Consider the following 13,540-nt stretch of genomic DNA (forward strand, 5'->3'; position numbering starts at 1 on the left):
CCACATTGATTAATACAGAACTACAGCATGGGGTACATTTTGTTTACTTCGGTGAATGGGGGCGGGCATGTGGGCCGTATGACCAATTGCATTGCGCCGAAGAGCTGATTGGCGTTCCTTTCGACCAATGGGCGAAACCTCCAGTTGGATAAACTTAACACGGCACAGGGCTCGTCTCCCCTGAACGCTGCAGTGGATTTCGCTTGCTCGCTCGCTTTCTTTCACGTCCCAAAAGTGTCAGAAAAGACACGTGTTTGTTGATGGGAGGAAAAAAAGTTGAACGTTAACACAGCGTGACATCTGGCAGGCAACAGCAGAGACGATCGTTTGCTCCAGCGGATTCGCCCCGTTTACATCTCAAGTTGTTGGGTGAGTCTGTGTTGTCTGCCAGTGAGAAGCCAGCCAGCCAGCCAGCCAGCCAGCCAGCCAGCCAGCCAGCCAGCAAGCCAGCCAGCAAGCCAGCCAGCAAGCCAGCCAGCCAGCCAGCCAGCCAGCAAGCCAGCCAGCCAGCCAGCAAGCCGGCCAGCAAGCCAGCAAGCCAGCCAGCCAGCCAGCCAGCCAGCCAGCCAGCCAGCCAGCCAGCCAGCCGCCCAGCCAGCCAGCCAGCCAGAACTCTGCCACAGACAGTCGAAAGAGAGAATTTCGCCCTTCGAAAAGTAGAATAACGACTTCCCTCCTACGACCGCATGGAAAAACATTTTAGGGACAATTCCACGGGACTCCAACATGTGGCAGCACATAAATGTCCCCAAATCGCACACAGTAGTGCTTAGGCCGGAATCAAACAAAATATAGTTTACTGGTAGCTGCTTTATTTGGTTACACTCGAAGATTGACGAATCCACGCAGACATTTGGTTTTGGTGTGAGTAATGTCGCGTTCCCGCTACCTCGGAATATTGGCTGCCCGTGGCGTCACAACCGAGCCGTCAAGTGACCAAACGGCCGTTTGAAGAAAACCGATCGTCAATCTACATCACGAACATGAAACGCCTGCAGGTTACATCAAGACACAGATTACCGCACTATGACAGCCATAAAAGTCAACGACAAATGTAGGCATCACGGGAAGGATTCAGCTTACGTCGCACGCGTAAACGTGTTTCGGCTTTGACACATTTAAGTAGGTACAGCTATGTACATCCATCCTTCTTCTGAACTGCTCTACTTTAATCACCATATAAACTGTTATTTTCCAAACTTTGTGACAACAACTACAAGGACTTACGTTAGACCCGATGTTTTAGAAATGCGTTCCTGTTGCGTTCTCACAGAGAAAAGCTGCAATTCCGACTCACATTTGAACGCAGCACGACCAAGGGCGGGCGGGTGGGCGGCGTGTTTGTTCACATGCTGCGTTCAATGCCCCTTCCGGATGCCGTATTTTTTAAATGGGTATTTGTCGCTAGTTTGATTCGTGGCAAGACTGAAACCAGTTAGGTAACAAAAAACATGGGCACCGATCAAAACCATCAGAATATAGTGATAGCAATTTGAGGGGAAATAGTTCCCCCCCCCCCCGAAACTTCCAAAAGCAGTGCGAATAACGGTTTTCGCGAAACACGTCAACTCGATAGAGATCACGTGAGCATCCCAGTTTGCTTGCGCTAGCAAGGCGGCGGCTAACAAGATTTAGCTAACTCGCGCACCATTGCGTTGCTGCACTGAAATTCCGACGGAAGCAACCCTTAACAATCAGCGAGCCACAGAACCGACGTTTGGGTCACGTCACACTCGGAGTACACGATGCCAGGTAACCCCGGGGCCGCAGAACGTCAAGGCGATGCGGTTTTTGCCTTCGTCCCGTGCAAAGCCACTGCAAACCTGGAACGCTGCCTTGTTTTTGTTGATCTGCCTCGGTGATGCTGCCATGCTGTTAGCATCGTGCTAACACGTAGCGCAGCACTCGTCTTTTGTTTGCCGCACACAGCGATCGAGCTTGGACTTTGATTGTTTGGAGATGCTCAAATTGAGATTGTGTTGGTTGCGCCTTGCGTGTTGGAGCAGCTGCGTGCTATGCTTTCGAGCCGGCCTTTTGTTGTTGACGGGATGGCGGCCGTCTTTAGGCCTGCTCGTTGACAGCGCCGTGCAGCGCAGCTCGGCTCAGTCAGCTCAGCGTCTATTTGCATGCAGCTAACCAGTTAGCAGCCCGCCAGCCCGCCCCTCCCATACTCTTCTCGCAGCTAAGAGCGCTGTGCAATCCCTCGAGTAACTTTGCAGGTCGAGTCGGCCAGGCACCTGCCTTAGCCCGTTAGCTGCGTGCAGACGCTAGCAGGCTCGACGCCACGGCGACGTCCGTCCGTCCGTCCGTCCATCCGTCCGTCCGTCCGCCCGCGTTACATAACCTGTCATGAAGCCTCGGATGCTATGGCTGTAGGGTAGAGCACGGTCGCGTTGTCAAATGTCTATCCTTCACGTCCTTCTTATGACCTCCACTGTCATTCATCCCACGCAGAGCCGGCTGAGATGAGTGGTCCCGAGGTGGCCAAGACACCGGGGGGAGGCGCGCCAGGGAAGGAGGGCAAAGAGCCGGTGGCTAACGGACATGCGGGCGACACCAACGACGCCAACCCCTTTGCCGAATACATGTGGATGGAGAATGAGGAGGAGTATAACAGACAGGTGTGGATCTAGTGTATAAGTTGTGTTTTGGCAGCGTTACTGGTTTGGCTTTCGCCGTCGTTTGCCCCTACAAATCCGCCGTCATGCTTTCCCCCTTCCTGCAGGTGGAAGAAGAGCTGCTGGAGCAAGAGTTCCTGGACCGCTGCTTCCAGGAGATGCTGGAGGAAGAGGACCAGCACTGGTTCATCCCGTCACGTGATCTCAACAATCAAGGGGTGGAGCAACTGCAGCAGCAGCTCAACGGCCTGTCTGTCAGCGAACACCACAACAGTCTGGAGGAAGTGGCGGTGAGAAGATTGGTGCAAGCAAGGCCTGCCTGCCTGCCTGCCTGCCTGCCTGCCGACCTGCCTGCCTACCTACCTACCTACCTACAAGCCTGCCCGCAGCGCTCACTCTCTCCCTCCCCTTCTTTTGTGCAGAGGAAGAGCATGTTGAACCCCGAAGCCAAGGAGTTTGTCCCTGGGAAGAAATACTAGAAGTCCCCCTCACCCCTATGGAGCCTACACGCACGTGCACCAGTCCTCACGCATTCTCAAGAGACTCTGGCGGCCATGAGTCAGCACACTGATTCTCACGCGCACGCACGCACGCACGCACACACACACACACAACCACACACATATGCACACACAACCACTGTGTGATTAGGCCCAGTCGGGGGGTGGGGGGATTATTTCTTTGTTTTGTTCCCTTTCTTTTTATTTCTTGTTTCTTGCGAACCGAGCGACACTTTGGAGCGGGGTCTCGACACATGTCCGGCCCTACGACGGGCGCCTCCGCGCGGCCACACTTCCCAATGCACGGCAGAGAGGGCGCGCGCCCACTGACCCCCCCCACCCCCACCGCCCCCAATCCCTCCCCCGCGGGAATTGCGGCAGCTACCGAGCGATTGACGCCAGACTCAACAACTTGAACCGAGTGTAACAATAAACTTGAAAAATGACCTCGCATATATCTTGTGTTTGGTCAAATTGGACATCAAAGCGGTTGAAGGTTTCCTTAGCCCAAATTTCGGAGGGCGCGGTGGGCCACTCTGCCCGTCTATCAAAGGCCCCGTGACCCGTTGATGCCCGCGATGTCACAGAGCCTGCCAATTTTGCAGGACGTTACAAAGACCGATCCAAACGCTCGGGCGTGATCGCAGGGAACCGGCGGCTGACATTCTTTCTTATTCGTCCGGCATCCCAACAAGTGTCCATACTCGCATGGGATTTTCAAATGGCCTCTTCCCCACTTTGGTTTTGTCCTTCTCATCCTGTTTAGAGGATGGAGTGTTTGGGGTCCGCTCCGACCCGTCACGTGGGTGATAGCCGTCTGGGCTGATTGTCACCGTCCCCCGTTTCCCCCCCACACACACACACACACAATTGCGCGTATGAGGAAGTTCCTCTCGTGAGCCTGATTTGGCACGAGTCGTAGGAAATGGTCGCACGGAAATGCCCCGTCAGCTCCGTAGTTTTTGTTGTCCTACTTTTGTGTAATAAACTTAACTGTTAATGAGTAGAAACATTTCACTTTGCCACCGTCAAGTTGAGTTTATTTGAACATGGGGTCAAAGCGGAACTTCCTCATGTTTGCCAGGTGGGTTGTGCAACGTCAAATCATTTTTGGCAGATTTTTGTTCAAGTTAGTTGACACGAGCCGTGAGAGTTAAAGAGGTCCAAAGACAGAGTATTCATTTCAATACAAAGAATGAATAAAAGATATTCAAGGCAAACTGCTTGGGAGCTTTCTTAGGCATGACAAGCACCCACAACGGAGTCTGTTGTCGTTGTCCAATTTAGCGTGGGAACTGACTGATCGTCTTCAAAGTAGGGAGAGACACGCCGGGTTTGGAATTTAGTGCCCTGTGTGTGTGCAATGCAACTGGGTGGCCAGCAGATGGTGGCATCGCTGACATACAAAAGGAAGCGGCGTCTGTAGCTAACGTAACAAATTTGTGTGACCAGCTTCAGAAAACGGACGGGTGGCTAAGCGAGTCCTCTGCGCCGTTCGTCGGCATCACAATATGATGACGCGCGAGAAGAAGACGTAGTCCGCAACTATTGAACAAAAAGACCAAAACGTTCTCTGCATCTTACGCTCTCAGCGCTTGTTCTCGCAGGAGTGACGGTAGAAGACGTCGACATTGGCCGCGTAGTCCATCTTTAGAAGTGCGCCCAAACTCTGAGCTCCGAGGCTGGCGGCGCCGACGGCCGAGGACCGCTTCAACGACAGAAGGCTGTAGCTGTGGAAACGACCCTTGAGCTCCTGTGACGCCGCCGTCTCATCCAGGACCTGGACAAAGCCTGCGAGGGAGGAGGCACAAAACGGGGAGTTGTGGAGCCGGCCGTGCGCGTTGCGCAAGAGGGCAAAGTCGCCGGAAGCTGACTCGGTTTCAGAAGCTCCCAGCTCTTCCACACGGAGCCCACGCACAGGATGGGCAGGCCGAGGTCGCCGCTCAGTAGAGGCTGGAAGAGGGAGGGAGGGAGGAAGATAGGGCGGCGCTCACAGAGGAAAGCGATGACGGTGCAATCGGGGGGGTGTGCGCGCGTCACCTCTTGCGCCGCAGGTAGCACGGCTCGCACGTGTTTGGCGAGGACTCTCCCGGCTTGGGAGAACACATATCGACACAGGGCATCCCCGGCCTCCGCACCTTTGACACCCAAGCAAATATTTGCCTTTCACAATAGTATTTCAAAGAAATCATTTGCGGCTGGCGCGACTCACTGCCCACCTTCAGCCAGCTTCCGACAGAATCCGGCAAAGCGGCACTTCTGGAAGTTTGTGTAGAGGTGCGGCAGCATTCCCATGAGGTCAGACACCTACAAAGAACCGTTGGGAACCCGCTTTGGCATGGCACACGAGAAACGTCGGGCCGAATGGGACGGAAGCTCACCGCAAAATACTCCTCCATGGCTTTTCTCACATATGTGACATCATGAGGAGGCGTGGCCAGCTTGTCTTTTGCGTCAAAGACGCTCTTGACCGCCACATGAGCAATCCAGAAAGCTGCGGAGAGCATGTTCGGAGGCTCGTCACTTGTGCTTACCGGTAAGTACAGTCCGTTTGTCTTCCGGTGACCGCCGCTTGCCAACTGACACATTTCCTGACAGGACCGCAGCTCAGAGCCGGTTCCGAAGCTTTACGGTTCTCAGACCGGTGGGAGTTGCCGATGGTGTAGACTTGCCTGTCTTGTGTGCCGACACTGTGAGTTCGATTCCGGCATATGACGGTGTGAATGTGTGTGTTGGAGGGGGCGGGGGGCAGTTTCGGTTTCAAATCGGTTCCGGTCCAGGAATGTTGAACTTCTTACCGGACCCTTCGTCACCCATCATGTGACCCCAGCCCCCGCAACCGATCTGGGACCCGTCCGGGTTCATCAATTTGCAGTTGGAGCCGGTGCCCGAGATCAAGACCACGCCTCCTGCCGAAAAAAAGCAAACGCCCGAACTCTGATCAAGCAGCCAACTTGACAGAGATAATGCCACACGCACACCTAATGGGTGCAAAGTATCAAGCCTGTTTCGATTGGTGTGTGCTAGTAAGCCCGGACTTGCCGCGATCACTAGCGGTAGCCATGGCGCCGACGGCGTCGGTCGTGATGAAATAATGTTGGCTAAGATTCGGAAAGCGGCCTTTCATGTGCGCAATCAGCTTGTCGATGGCCTCCTTCTGCTCGCCCCCACTCAGAGACATGCCCTGTCGACATAAACTCACGTGTTGGCTGAAAAAAGGAAACAAATAAAAATCACGTTCTGCCAGCCATCATTTGACAGACCAGCATGCGCAGCGGCGTGTTTGGCTCCAGTCCCGCCTCCACTTTGGCTCTCTGGACCATGAGATTGATGGTTTCGATACATTTGTCCACCCCCACCAACTGCGCAAACACAATTGTTTGATTAGACCAAAGTCATCAGGACTACTCCAGCTCGCTCGCTCGCTCGCTCGCTCACCCAGTGGTTGGTGGAGGGCCCCACAGTCTCTGCCAGGATTCGTCCATCTTGTGCCACCAGCACCGCCTTGGAATGGGTTCCCCCACTACGGGCGCACACCAAGTTTCGGATGCGTCTTTCTTGGTTGGACATTGGAACTTCAACTAAACACCGTAGTGCCGAATGCCAGGACGTACGTAGCAGTGACTTCACCGCAAGTGATGTCTTTAGCGATCGGGATGGAGCAGAAAAACATACAACATTTTCTGCGCTATCTTTTCAAACTTACCCTTCTACGCCGCCGAACACGGTTGCCATTGCTCCACTTCCTGCTTCGCTCCGTCCGCGTGACTGCGACGATCTCCAAAGAACTGGGCTGAACTTTGCCATGCTCTCAAACGACCAGTGGACGGCAGCATTGTACCGTCGACAAAATGAAATGAAGGCGGCGGGTAACGGGTGATTTTCCATTGTTTGCGGCATTTCTTTTGGCCTTTTTTCTTTTGCTTTCTTATTCCTTTGCGTGTGTGTGTGTTTGTCTTATTTATGTTTGCGTCTTTCTTTCTTTTTTTTTTTTTTTTGCTTGCAGCATCCCGCGTTTGCCCCTCTAAATCAAATCAGTGTGACTATCGCACTGTTTTGAGTTGAAAGTGATTTTCTTTTAGTTTGTTAAACCGTACTAAAATTGGAACGACTGATTGGACACCCCCCCCCCCCCCCTCCTCCTCCTCCTCTACGACGTGATGAACGAAGAAGGTTCATAGTGCTGGTTTTGGGCTCGAATCAGGGACAACGCTGAGAGCCAACACGAGGCATCTGCAGCGCATTAAAAAGCCATTCGCAAATCTCTGGCCAAAGTGGGCGAGTCCCCCTGCAACTTTGCTTTACGTGGAAAGTAGTGTTAAAAGAAAAATCACTTGAACTTTGTTGTCGTTCTGACACCGTATCAGGGACAACGTGTTAAGTGTGCCATGACAGCGAGCAAAAGCGACGTTACGAAAGAGTGAGGAGATCTGAGAAGAGGAAGACGAGCGCGTGTCAAGCGAGCAGGAAGAAGCAGATATGAAGCGCCAGACCTTGAAAATAAAACATCTGACAGACATGATTATATTCGTTTCCCAACCTTTACTGAGCGACGGTGGGTGTCTATTTTGTCTAACAAAGACGCACACAACCCCAAACATAAATGTTTCAATAAGCTAGTTTGCGAAAAATGACTAGAAAGTGATCTTGTGTCCATTTTCACACGAATTGGATTTACTCTGTGCTAACTCCAATGAACAGAATACACTACCTCCATGAGTCATATTGGATGAATGCCCAGCAGGTGACGTATATAATAAGAGCATATTATCATTACATATCATTGGCATAGCCAGCGAGGCAGTTATACGAAATAAATAACAATGTCCTGACAAATAAAGTGAAAGTCGATGATTTCCCACGGCACCCCTGATGACCTCTCACCTTGTTTTTTTTTCTTGTTTTTTTAGGGAATCATAGTATTCGTAAGTAGAACGGGGTGGGGGGTGAGGGGGTGCTTCTTGTCAATGAGTTAAGGACCAAAGAGCTTTTATACTGAAAGGTTAAAGGGAAGACTGGGATTCTTGATGCCAACTTTTCCCACAGCTCACTCTCACCGCAGCCGTCAGACACATCAAGTAGAAGCGTAACTTTAGTTTTGGACTTTTTGCATCCCAAACGGGACCGCTCAGTGTTCTGTTGGGCCTTAACTTGTTTGCGCCGTGCCGCTTTGCATCGCTTAGTCCCACGGCAACCCTTCTCAGCCTTTCATAGCCAGGCAGCGGAAGTGAAAGAAGTGGGGAAGTTGCTTGCTTGGGTTGGGGATGTAGGGGTGCGTGGAGGGGGGGGAGAAAAAGAACAACAAACTCAAGAGGATTTTTCCCCCCCTCCCCTGCTGTCAAATTTGGATTACCTGGGGCTGGGGGGTGGGGGTGAGGCTCGAGTTCCTGGAGCCCGGCCGGGGGCATGGACACCCACACCAAGGAGGGACAACTTTACGTGCAACATCAAAAGTTTGGCAAGGTAATCTTTTGCTGTTCTTATCGTCGTGGTAGCCTCGTCGTGAGCTCCGTTTGGTGTGTGAGCGGCACAGAGCCGTGTACGGAAGAAAGACAGTTTTTATGTTTTTTTTTTTTTTTAAACAACCTTAGACCTTCATACCGCGGACGCTCATCGTTCGAGGGGCTCGGACTTGGGTCTGCACGCATACGTGCCTTTGCTTCTAACGCGCTTCTGGCTAAGAACACATCTTCTGCCTGGCGGGGAATTGAAAGAGGGTCTTTGTCTATGTTGAGCGTCTCCTTTGGGTCATATGACATGGAGCAGCAAAAACATTTTTGGCCCTCGCTCCGTCCGTCCCACAGTAGAGAGTGGAAAAAGTCAACGGGAACGCGTTCCTAGTACGAAAGCCACGGTACAACTTGACGGCTTACTGTTTGTGGAAAGAAGGAATGAGGTGAAACTCTTGACATTTGCTTTCTGCTGAGCTCAACGCTGCGATCGCACACCATTTTAAGGGGTTCCCCAATCTCAGAACAGAACGAAATCAAAGCGTGGCGTCGAAAGGATGTGACAGTGGCTCCTTATGTCGTTGTGCCCGACAGAAATGGAAGAAGAACTGGTTCGTCCTCTATCCGGCCAGCCAAAACGGAATCGCGCGCCTGGAGTTCTTCGACGCGGCCGGGTCGGGAGGCGCGGCCGGCGGCAATTCAAACGAGAAGACCAGAAAGCTCGACAAGAAGATTATCCGCTTGTCCGAGTGCATCTCCATCCTGCCGGCGCTGACGGAGAACTGTCCCAAAGACAACATGGCGGCCTTCTGCGTGGAGACCAACGACAAGACCCACGTGTTTGCTGCCGAGAAGAAAGCCGCCGAGGAGTGGATGAATACCATGTGTGACATTGCGTTTCAGGTATCCTTTGGCGCCTGCCTTTGCTTTAAAAGGCTCAAAGACTTTGACGAGCGGAGAGAGATCTTTCCACATGCTGCTTCCGTGAGCACTTTTGCATGAAGCCAAATTTGTGTCTCCGAAGGGTGGAAGTGGCGGCGGCGGCGCCAACAGGAATAATGACGGGGAACCTCAAGACCTGAAGATGTCAGAGAACCTCATCTATTACTCCAGAGAGGAGGGTGAGTACGCGACAGACGGGAGCCCAAAGCGCTTGCATAAGCAATCGTTTGTAAACTGTGAAAGAAAAAACAAAAAACATGTCTGCAGCTAACCAGTTCTGGGTGACCATTCAGCCGACCGAGGCTTCGGACCGCTGCGGGCTGTCGGGCAACTTCTGGCTGAAAGCTGAAAACGACGTCCTGATCTTGAAAGAGCCCAAGACAAAGAGGGACGTCTTTGTCTGGCCGTATAAGCTGCTGAGGAGATACGGTCGAGACCGGGTGGGTCAGAGTCCGTGCGTGTTTCTGAGCGAGCGACTGCGCGAGCGACTGAGCGGTCAGAGCCTCTTGTGTTTCCGAGGCCGCGGCTGCTGTGCTGTTGACACGCACGCGGTCGCTTACACGAGACGGTTCAATTACGTATGCGCAGAAGACGGACGGGATAGCAGACGGCTTAAGGAAAGCTCGTCGTTGGTGGGGATTTGCTTACAGGAGTAACGCGAAAAGCAAGTCAAAGCCAGCCAGACTAAAAAAAAAAAAAGGGTGCAAAACCTTCCTTCAGAGGCTTCTGTCACAGGCTGAACTGAAATCCATCTGGCTTGATCTTTTCTTTCTCCAGGTGATGTTTTCCTTCGAGTCCGGGCGCCGCTGTGACTCGGGCCCCGGCAACTTCAGCTTTGACACCAAGCAAGGTAACGAGATCTTCGTCCTGGTGGACCGGGCCATCAAGTCCCAGAAGGCCCTGGCTGAGGAGCGTCCCCTAAGCTGCCCCGTCGACTTTGAGCCAGAGTGCCCGCCCTCGCTGTGGCACGTACGCGACGCAGCTGGCGCCGCGGGACCCGCAAGCGGAGACAGCGGCGGCAGCAGCAGCTGTAACAGCTGGGAGGCCGACGGCGATTCGGGCGGCAGCAAACCGGGCTCCGCAGACGGTGTGCTCGGGAAAAGGGAGGGAGGAGATGGCGGCGGGGGGGCGAGAGGACAAGCGTGCGGCGCCGTCGATAGACACAAAGGGAGGAGCTTGCCAGAACTGCCGGCGTCACTGGGCTCTGCGAGCGGAGCCGACACACTTCCGTGCTCTACCAGAGGCCGGGGGACGGCAAAGTGTCCTACCTCACCCGAGCGACGAGCCGCTCTTTACTCCGAGCCGGCAGACGCCGTCCGTCTGCCCCCGCAAAAGGCCGACGGCCTCTACTCGGACCCGGTGGACAGCATCGCGTCGGCGCTGCGAGTTCCAGCCTGTCGCCTGCGTCCGCTGGGTGACGAGTCCTCCGGGGGCGGGGCCCAAGCTCGTGGGGGCGACGACCAGAGGAAAGCCCGGGACCTCTATTCCCACGTCTATGACCGCATCAGCCTGGAGCTCAGCCGTCAGACGGATGTCTTGCTTCTGAATGGGGACGGGAGACGCGGCGTGAACGATAACATGTCGAACCCCGGAGTTCTGTCCACCCCCCTTCCTTCTCCGGAGCATATCTACGACGAACCGGAGGGTTGCGCCAAAGGAGGAAGGAAGAGGCAGGAGGAAGCGCCGGGCCCCGCCGGACCGGAGCGGGATTACAGCACCCCCGCCCACGCAAAGTCTCTTGAGTCCCACAAACATTGGCCCGCCAATCGTGGAGGGCGACACCTGCCGGCTCCAAGATGGCCCAAGCCCGTCGCCTCTCCCAAACCCGTCTGGTGCAATTTTGCTCGGAAGGTGCCCGTACCGTCGCCTCCTGGGAAACTTGGCGAGCCCGATGACAATGTGAGCGGCGGCGGCGGCGGCGGCAGCAACGACAACAACAACAACAACTTTAGGGGTGGAAAGCAAAGGGAGCTGTACAGCATCGTCTCTAAACCTTCCACATCGTGGTCAAATCAGTCCAAACCGTCAGCACTGGGCTCACCGGACACCATCTATGACAACTTGGGAAATATTTGAACAGTTGCCTTAGTTAGTCTGTAAGTGATCCATAGAAGACTTTGTTTTCAGAAGCACACTTGTGTCATTGTTGGGGTAAAAACGGCGGTGAAAGCGTTGGGACGATCTCATCTGTCAGAGACCGAGCAAGCTGTGAGGCGCACGCAGATGCGTGAGAAAGCCGCTTCTGCCCCCGCCGCCGCCGCCGCTGCTGCCGCTGCCACCGCTGCCACTGCTGCCGCCGCCGCCGCCGTTGCTGCCGCCTTTAGATTGGGTGCAGCTCCAGCCCAGGACATTGTCATTCACGTGAGCGAGTCACATCACCTTAGCTGCCATCTATCCCTTCCTCCATCCAAGGCACCAAGACAGTGGAAAACCTTTTGCACGAATCACGCAACGAATCCTCGTTTGGGTCGAGGAACTTGACCCAAAGCGCGCCAAGCTGCAGCACTCTTTCCTCCTTGCATCTGCTACATAAGAGCCTTGACTCGAAATGGATGTTTACATACAGAGATGTCCGCAAATCTCACGGGCAATAAAAGATATCTGCAAAAGAGAGTGGCATCAACATCACAGTTACTCTTAGTCAAGGGACTTTCTGAGCAAGTCTGACCCCATCCTGTGCCACACTCTGTTTTTGTTACTCAGGTGCGTTTCCAAGCGCTTCATGGCACCGTTTAGGCACAGTGCGGCGCCTTTCGTCCCTACTTTCTTCTCCTTTGTTTGGCTCGTCGGGTCGCCACAGCGTCAGTTAACCGCGAGCAGTTTGTGTCTCGCGTTTCCAGCGCAGACAAAGGCAGATGCAACGTGAGGCGGAAAGACGAGGGAGGCTCCGCCCGAGCGGGACCGACGACAATGGACACTTTGTGCGGCACATACGCAAGGCCGCACCGCACGAGAAAGGATGGTGGCGTGCGGCGGTCGGTTTGCGAAACGGGGACAGACCGTTCCCTTCCCTTCCCTGCTCTGTTTCTCTGTCCCGCTCATCTCTCGGCTTTGTCCGATGTCCTCGATTGCTCGGTGAGCTTCTTTGCGAGCGCCTCCGCAGAAGCCCACGTGGCATTTTTAAGGCGCTTTACTCCAGCGGTTACTGTCTGGCAAGCTGACGGAACAAATGCAAATACGCGATGAGGCGAGGAAGTAGTCTGTGCATGTTCCAGGGTTCCGTTTGGGGCCATTTGACGACGTCCCATTTGTTCAACTTAACTGCTCCTCGGAATGAGCACATGCGAATTGTATTTTTAGCACTGCACGGCAGCGGCGTCATTGCGTCTGTCTCTCAAGTTCTATTTGCTTTGTTTTGGCTCTCTGTCATAATCATTTCATTTTGCTTCTTTCTTTTTTTTTTTTTTTTTTTAACAGAAAACCCACCCACAAATTTTGTTTGGGTAAACGTTTGCATGTCTGGTACTTGGAATCACTTTTCGACACTTTTGTGACTGCCGAGGAAGGTGGCCAACCTTTATTCTATTTTGTTTTTAGACTTTGAGTTGTCCGCTTCCCACTGCACCTTGTCACGTCTCGTCACGTAGTGACTACGTGTTTGTTGTCATGGTTTCTGTCTGTGTGCTCGCCCCTCCCCCTCCCCTCCCCTCCTGTGTGCCCATGATTAGTTTGATTCTTCTCACCTGCCTCTTGTTACCTGTCGTGTATATATAAGTCCTGTCTGCCCCTCCCTCCCTCACGCCCGGTCGGATCATTGTTGTCTTCGTGTCTTTTTGGTTCCTGTCGTTTTCAAGTCTGTTTCGGTTAGTCAGTCATGCACGTGTTATCGTTTTGTTAAGTCATGTCAGTTTGCCGAGTCTGTCTTTTGAGTTCCTCCAATAAACCCTGGTCCAAGCTGCATTTGGTTGCCCTGCTCCCGCCGATCCCGTGACACACCTCCTCCTACAGAGGGTTAGCCTCACCTTGTGTCATGGGTGGGCATTTGTCTGGTTTTCTCACTGGGACCGGAACAGACAGCTGCAGGAAAGAC

At 53.6% G+C, this 13,540-nt stretch overlaps 3 protein-coding genes across 5 annotated transcripts; 2 read left to right on the forward strand and 1 right to left on the reverse strand.

Moving 5' to 3' along the window:
• Positions 1 to 166: 166 nt before the first annotated feature.
• On the forward strand, positions 167 to 4,338 carry paip2b (poly(A) binding protein interacting protein 2B). 2 transcript variants are annotated; one of them, XM_068652891.1, is made up of 4 exons: positions 167 to 369; positions 2,455 to 2,621; positions 2,726 to 2,908; positions 3,041 to 4,338. In XM_068652891.1, exons 2-4 carry the CDS (start codon positions 2,466 to 2,468, stop codon positions 3,095 to 3,097), a joined length of 396 nt encoding a protein of 131 aa, XP_068508992.1. In that variant the 5' UTR covers positions 167 to 369; positions 2,455 to 2,465; the 3' UTR covers positions 3,098 to 4,338. The 2 variants fall into 2 exon arrangements, with proteins under 2 accessions (XP_068508992.1, XP_049599768.1); XM_049743811.2 differs by lacking the exon at positions 167 to 369 and adding an exon at positions 1,558 to 1,752.
• nagk (N-acetylglucosamine kinase) lies at positions 4,131 to 6,990 on the reverse strand. 2 transcript variants are annotated; one of them, XM_049743802.2, is made up of 10 exons: positions 6,825 to 6,990; positions 6,557 to 6,641; positions 6,382 to 6,480; positions 6,161 to 6,302; positions 5,917 to 6,027; positions 5,500 to 5,612; positions 5,338 to 5,425; positions 5,159 to 5,256; positions 4,993 to 5,071; positions 4,131 to 4,909 (listed from the first exon to the last, which is right to left on the reverse strand). In XM_049743802.2, exons 1-10 carry the CDS (start codon positions 6,923 to 6,925, stop codon positions 4,707 to 4,709), a joined length of 1,119 nt encoding a protein of 372 aa, XP_049599759.2. In that variant the 5' UTR covers positions 6,926 to 6,990; the 3' UTR covers positions 4,131 to 4,706. The 2 variants fall into 2 exon arrangements, with proteins under 2 accessions (XP_049599759.2, XP_049599760.1); XM_049743803.2 differs by having other exon boundaries at positions 6,557 to 6,742; positions 6,825 to 6,924.
• A 1,125-nt stretch (positions 6,991 to 8,115) lies between these two features.
• dok1b (docking protein 1b) lies at positions 8,116 to 13,410 on the forward strand. The gene is made up of 5 exons (XM_049743695.2): positions 8,116 to 8,581; positions 9,163 to 9,471; positions 9,593 to 9,689; positions 9,778 to 9,950; positions 10,288 to 13,410. Exons 1-5 carry the CDS (start codon positions 8,525 to 8,527, stop codon positions 11,584 to 11,586), a joined length of 1,935 nt encoding a protein of 644 aa, XP_049599652.1. The 5' UTR covers positions 8,116 to 8,524; the 3' UTR covers positions 11,587 to 13,410.
• The last annotated feature ends 130 nt before the right edge of the window (positions 13,411 to 13,540 follow it).

Source organism: Syngnathus scovelli, chromosome 1, assembly GCF_024217435.2.
Source record: "Syngnathus scovelli strain Florida chromosome 1, RoL_Ssco_1.2, whole genome shotgun sequence".
Taxonomy (NCBI): domain Eukaryota; kingdom Metazoa; phylum Chordata; class Actinopteri; order Syngnathiformes; family Syngnathidae; genus Syngnathus; species Syngnathus scovelli.

Excerpts from the sequence above, each read along its gene's own strand:
- nagk (XM_049743802.2), bottom strand. The coding sequence starts at position 6,925 with ATGGCAAAGTTCAGCCCAGTTCTTTGGAGATCGTCGCAGTCACGCGGA. Across the intron at positions 6,642-6,824 it reads GTGTTCGGCGGCGTAGAAGG|TGGGGGAACCCATTCCAAGG; the intron begins GTAAGTTTGAAA and ends GTGCGCCCGTAG. Across the intron at positions 5,072-5,158 it reads TGCTACCTGCGGCGCAAGAG|CCTCTACTGAGCGGCGACCT; the intron begins GTGACGCGCGCA and ends TCCCTCTTCCAG.
- dok1b (XM_049743695.2), top strand. The coding sequence starts at position 8,525 with ATGGACACCCACACCAAGGAGGGACAACTTTACGTGCAACATCAAAAG. Across the intron at positions 9,472-9,592 it reads TGTGTGACATTGCGTTTCAG|GGTGGAAGTGGCGGCGGCGG; the intron begins GTATCCTTTGGC and ends GTGTCTCCGAAG. Across the intron at positions 9,690-9,777 it reads CTATTACTCCAGAGAGGAGG|CTAACCAGTTCTGGGTGACC; the intron begins GTGAGTACGCGA and ends ACATGTCTGCAG.
- paip2b (XM_049743811.2), top strand. Across the intron at positions 2,622-2,725 it reads AGGAGGAGTATAACAGACAG|GTGGAAGAAGAGCTGCTGGA; the intron begins GTGTGGATCTAG and ends CCCTTCCTGCAG. Across the intron at positions 2,909-3,040 it reads ACAGTCTGGAGGAAGTGGCG|AGGAAGAGCATGTTGAACCC; the intron begins GTGAGAAGATTG and ends TCTTTTGTGCAG.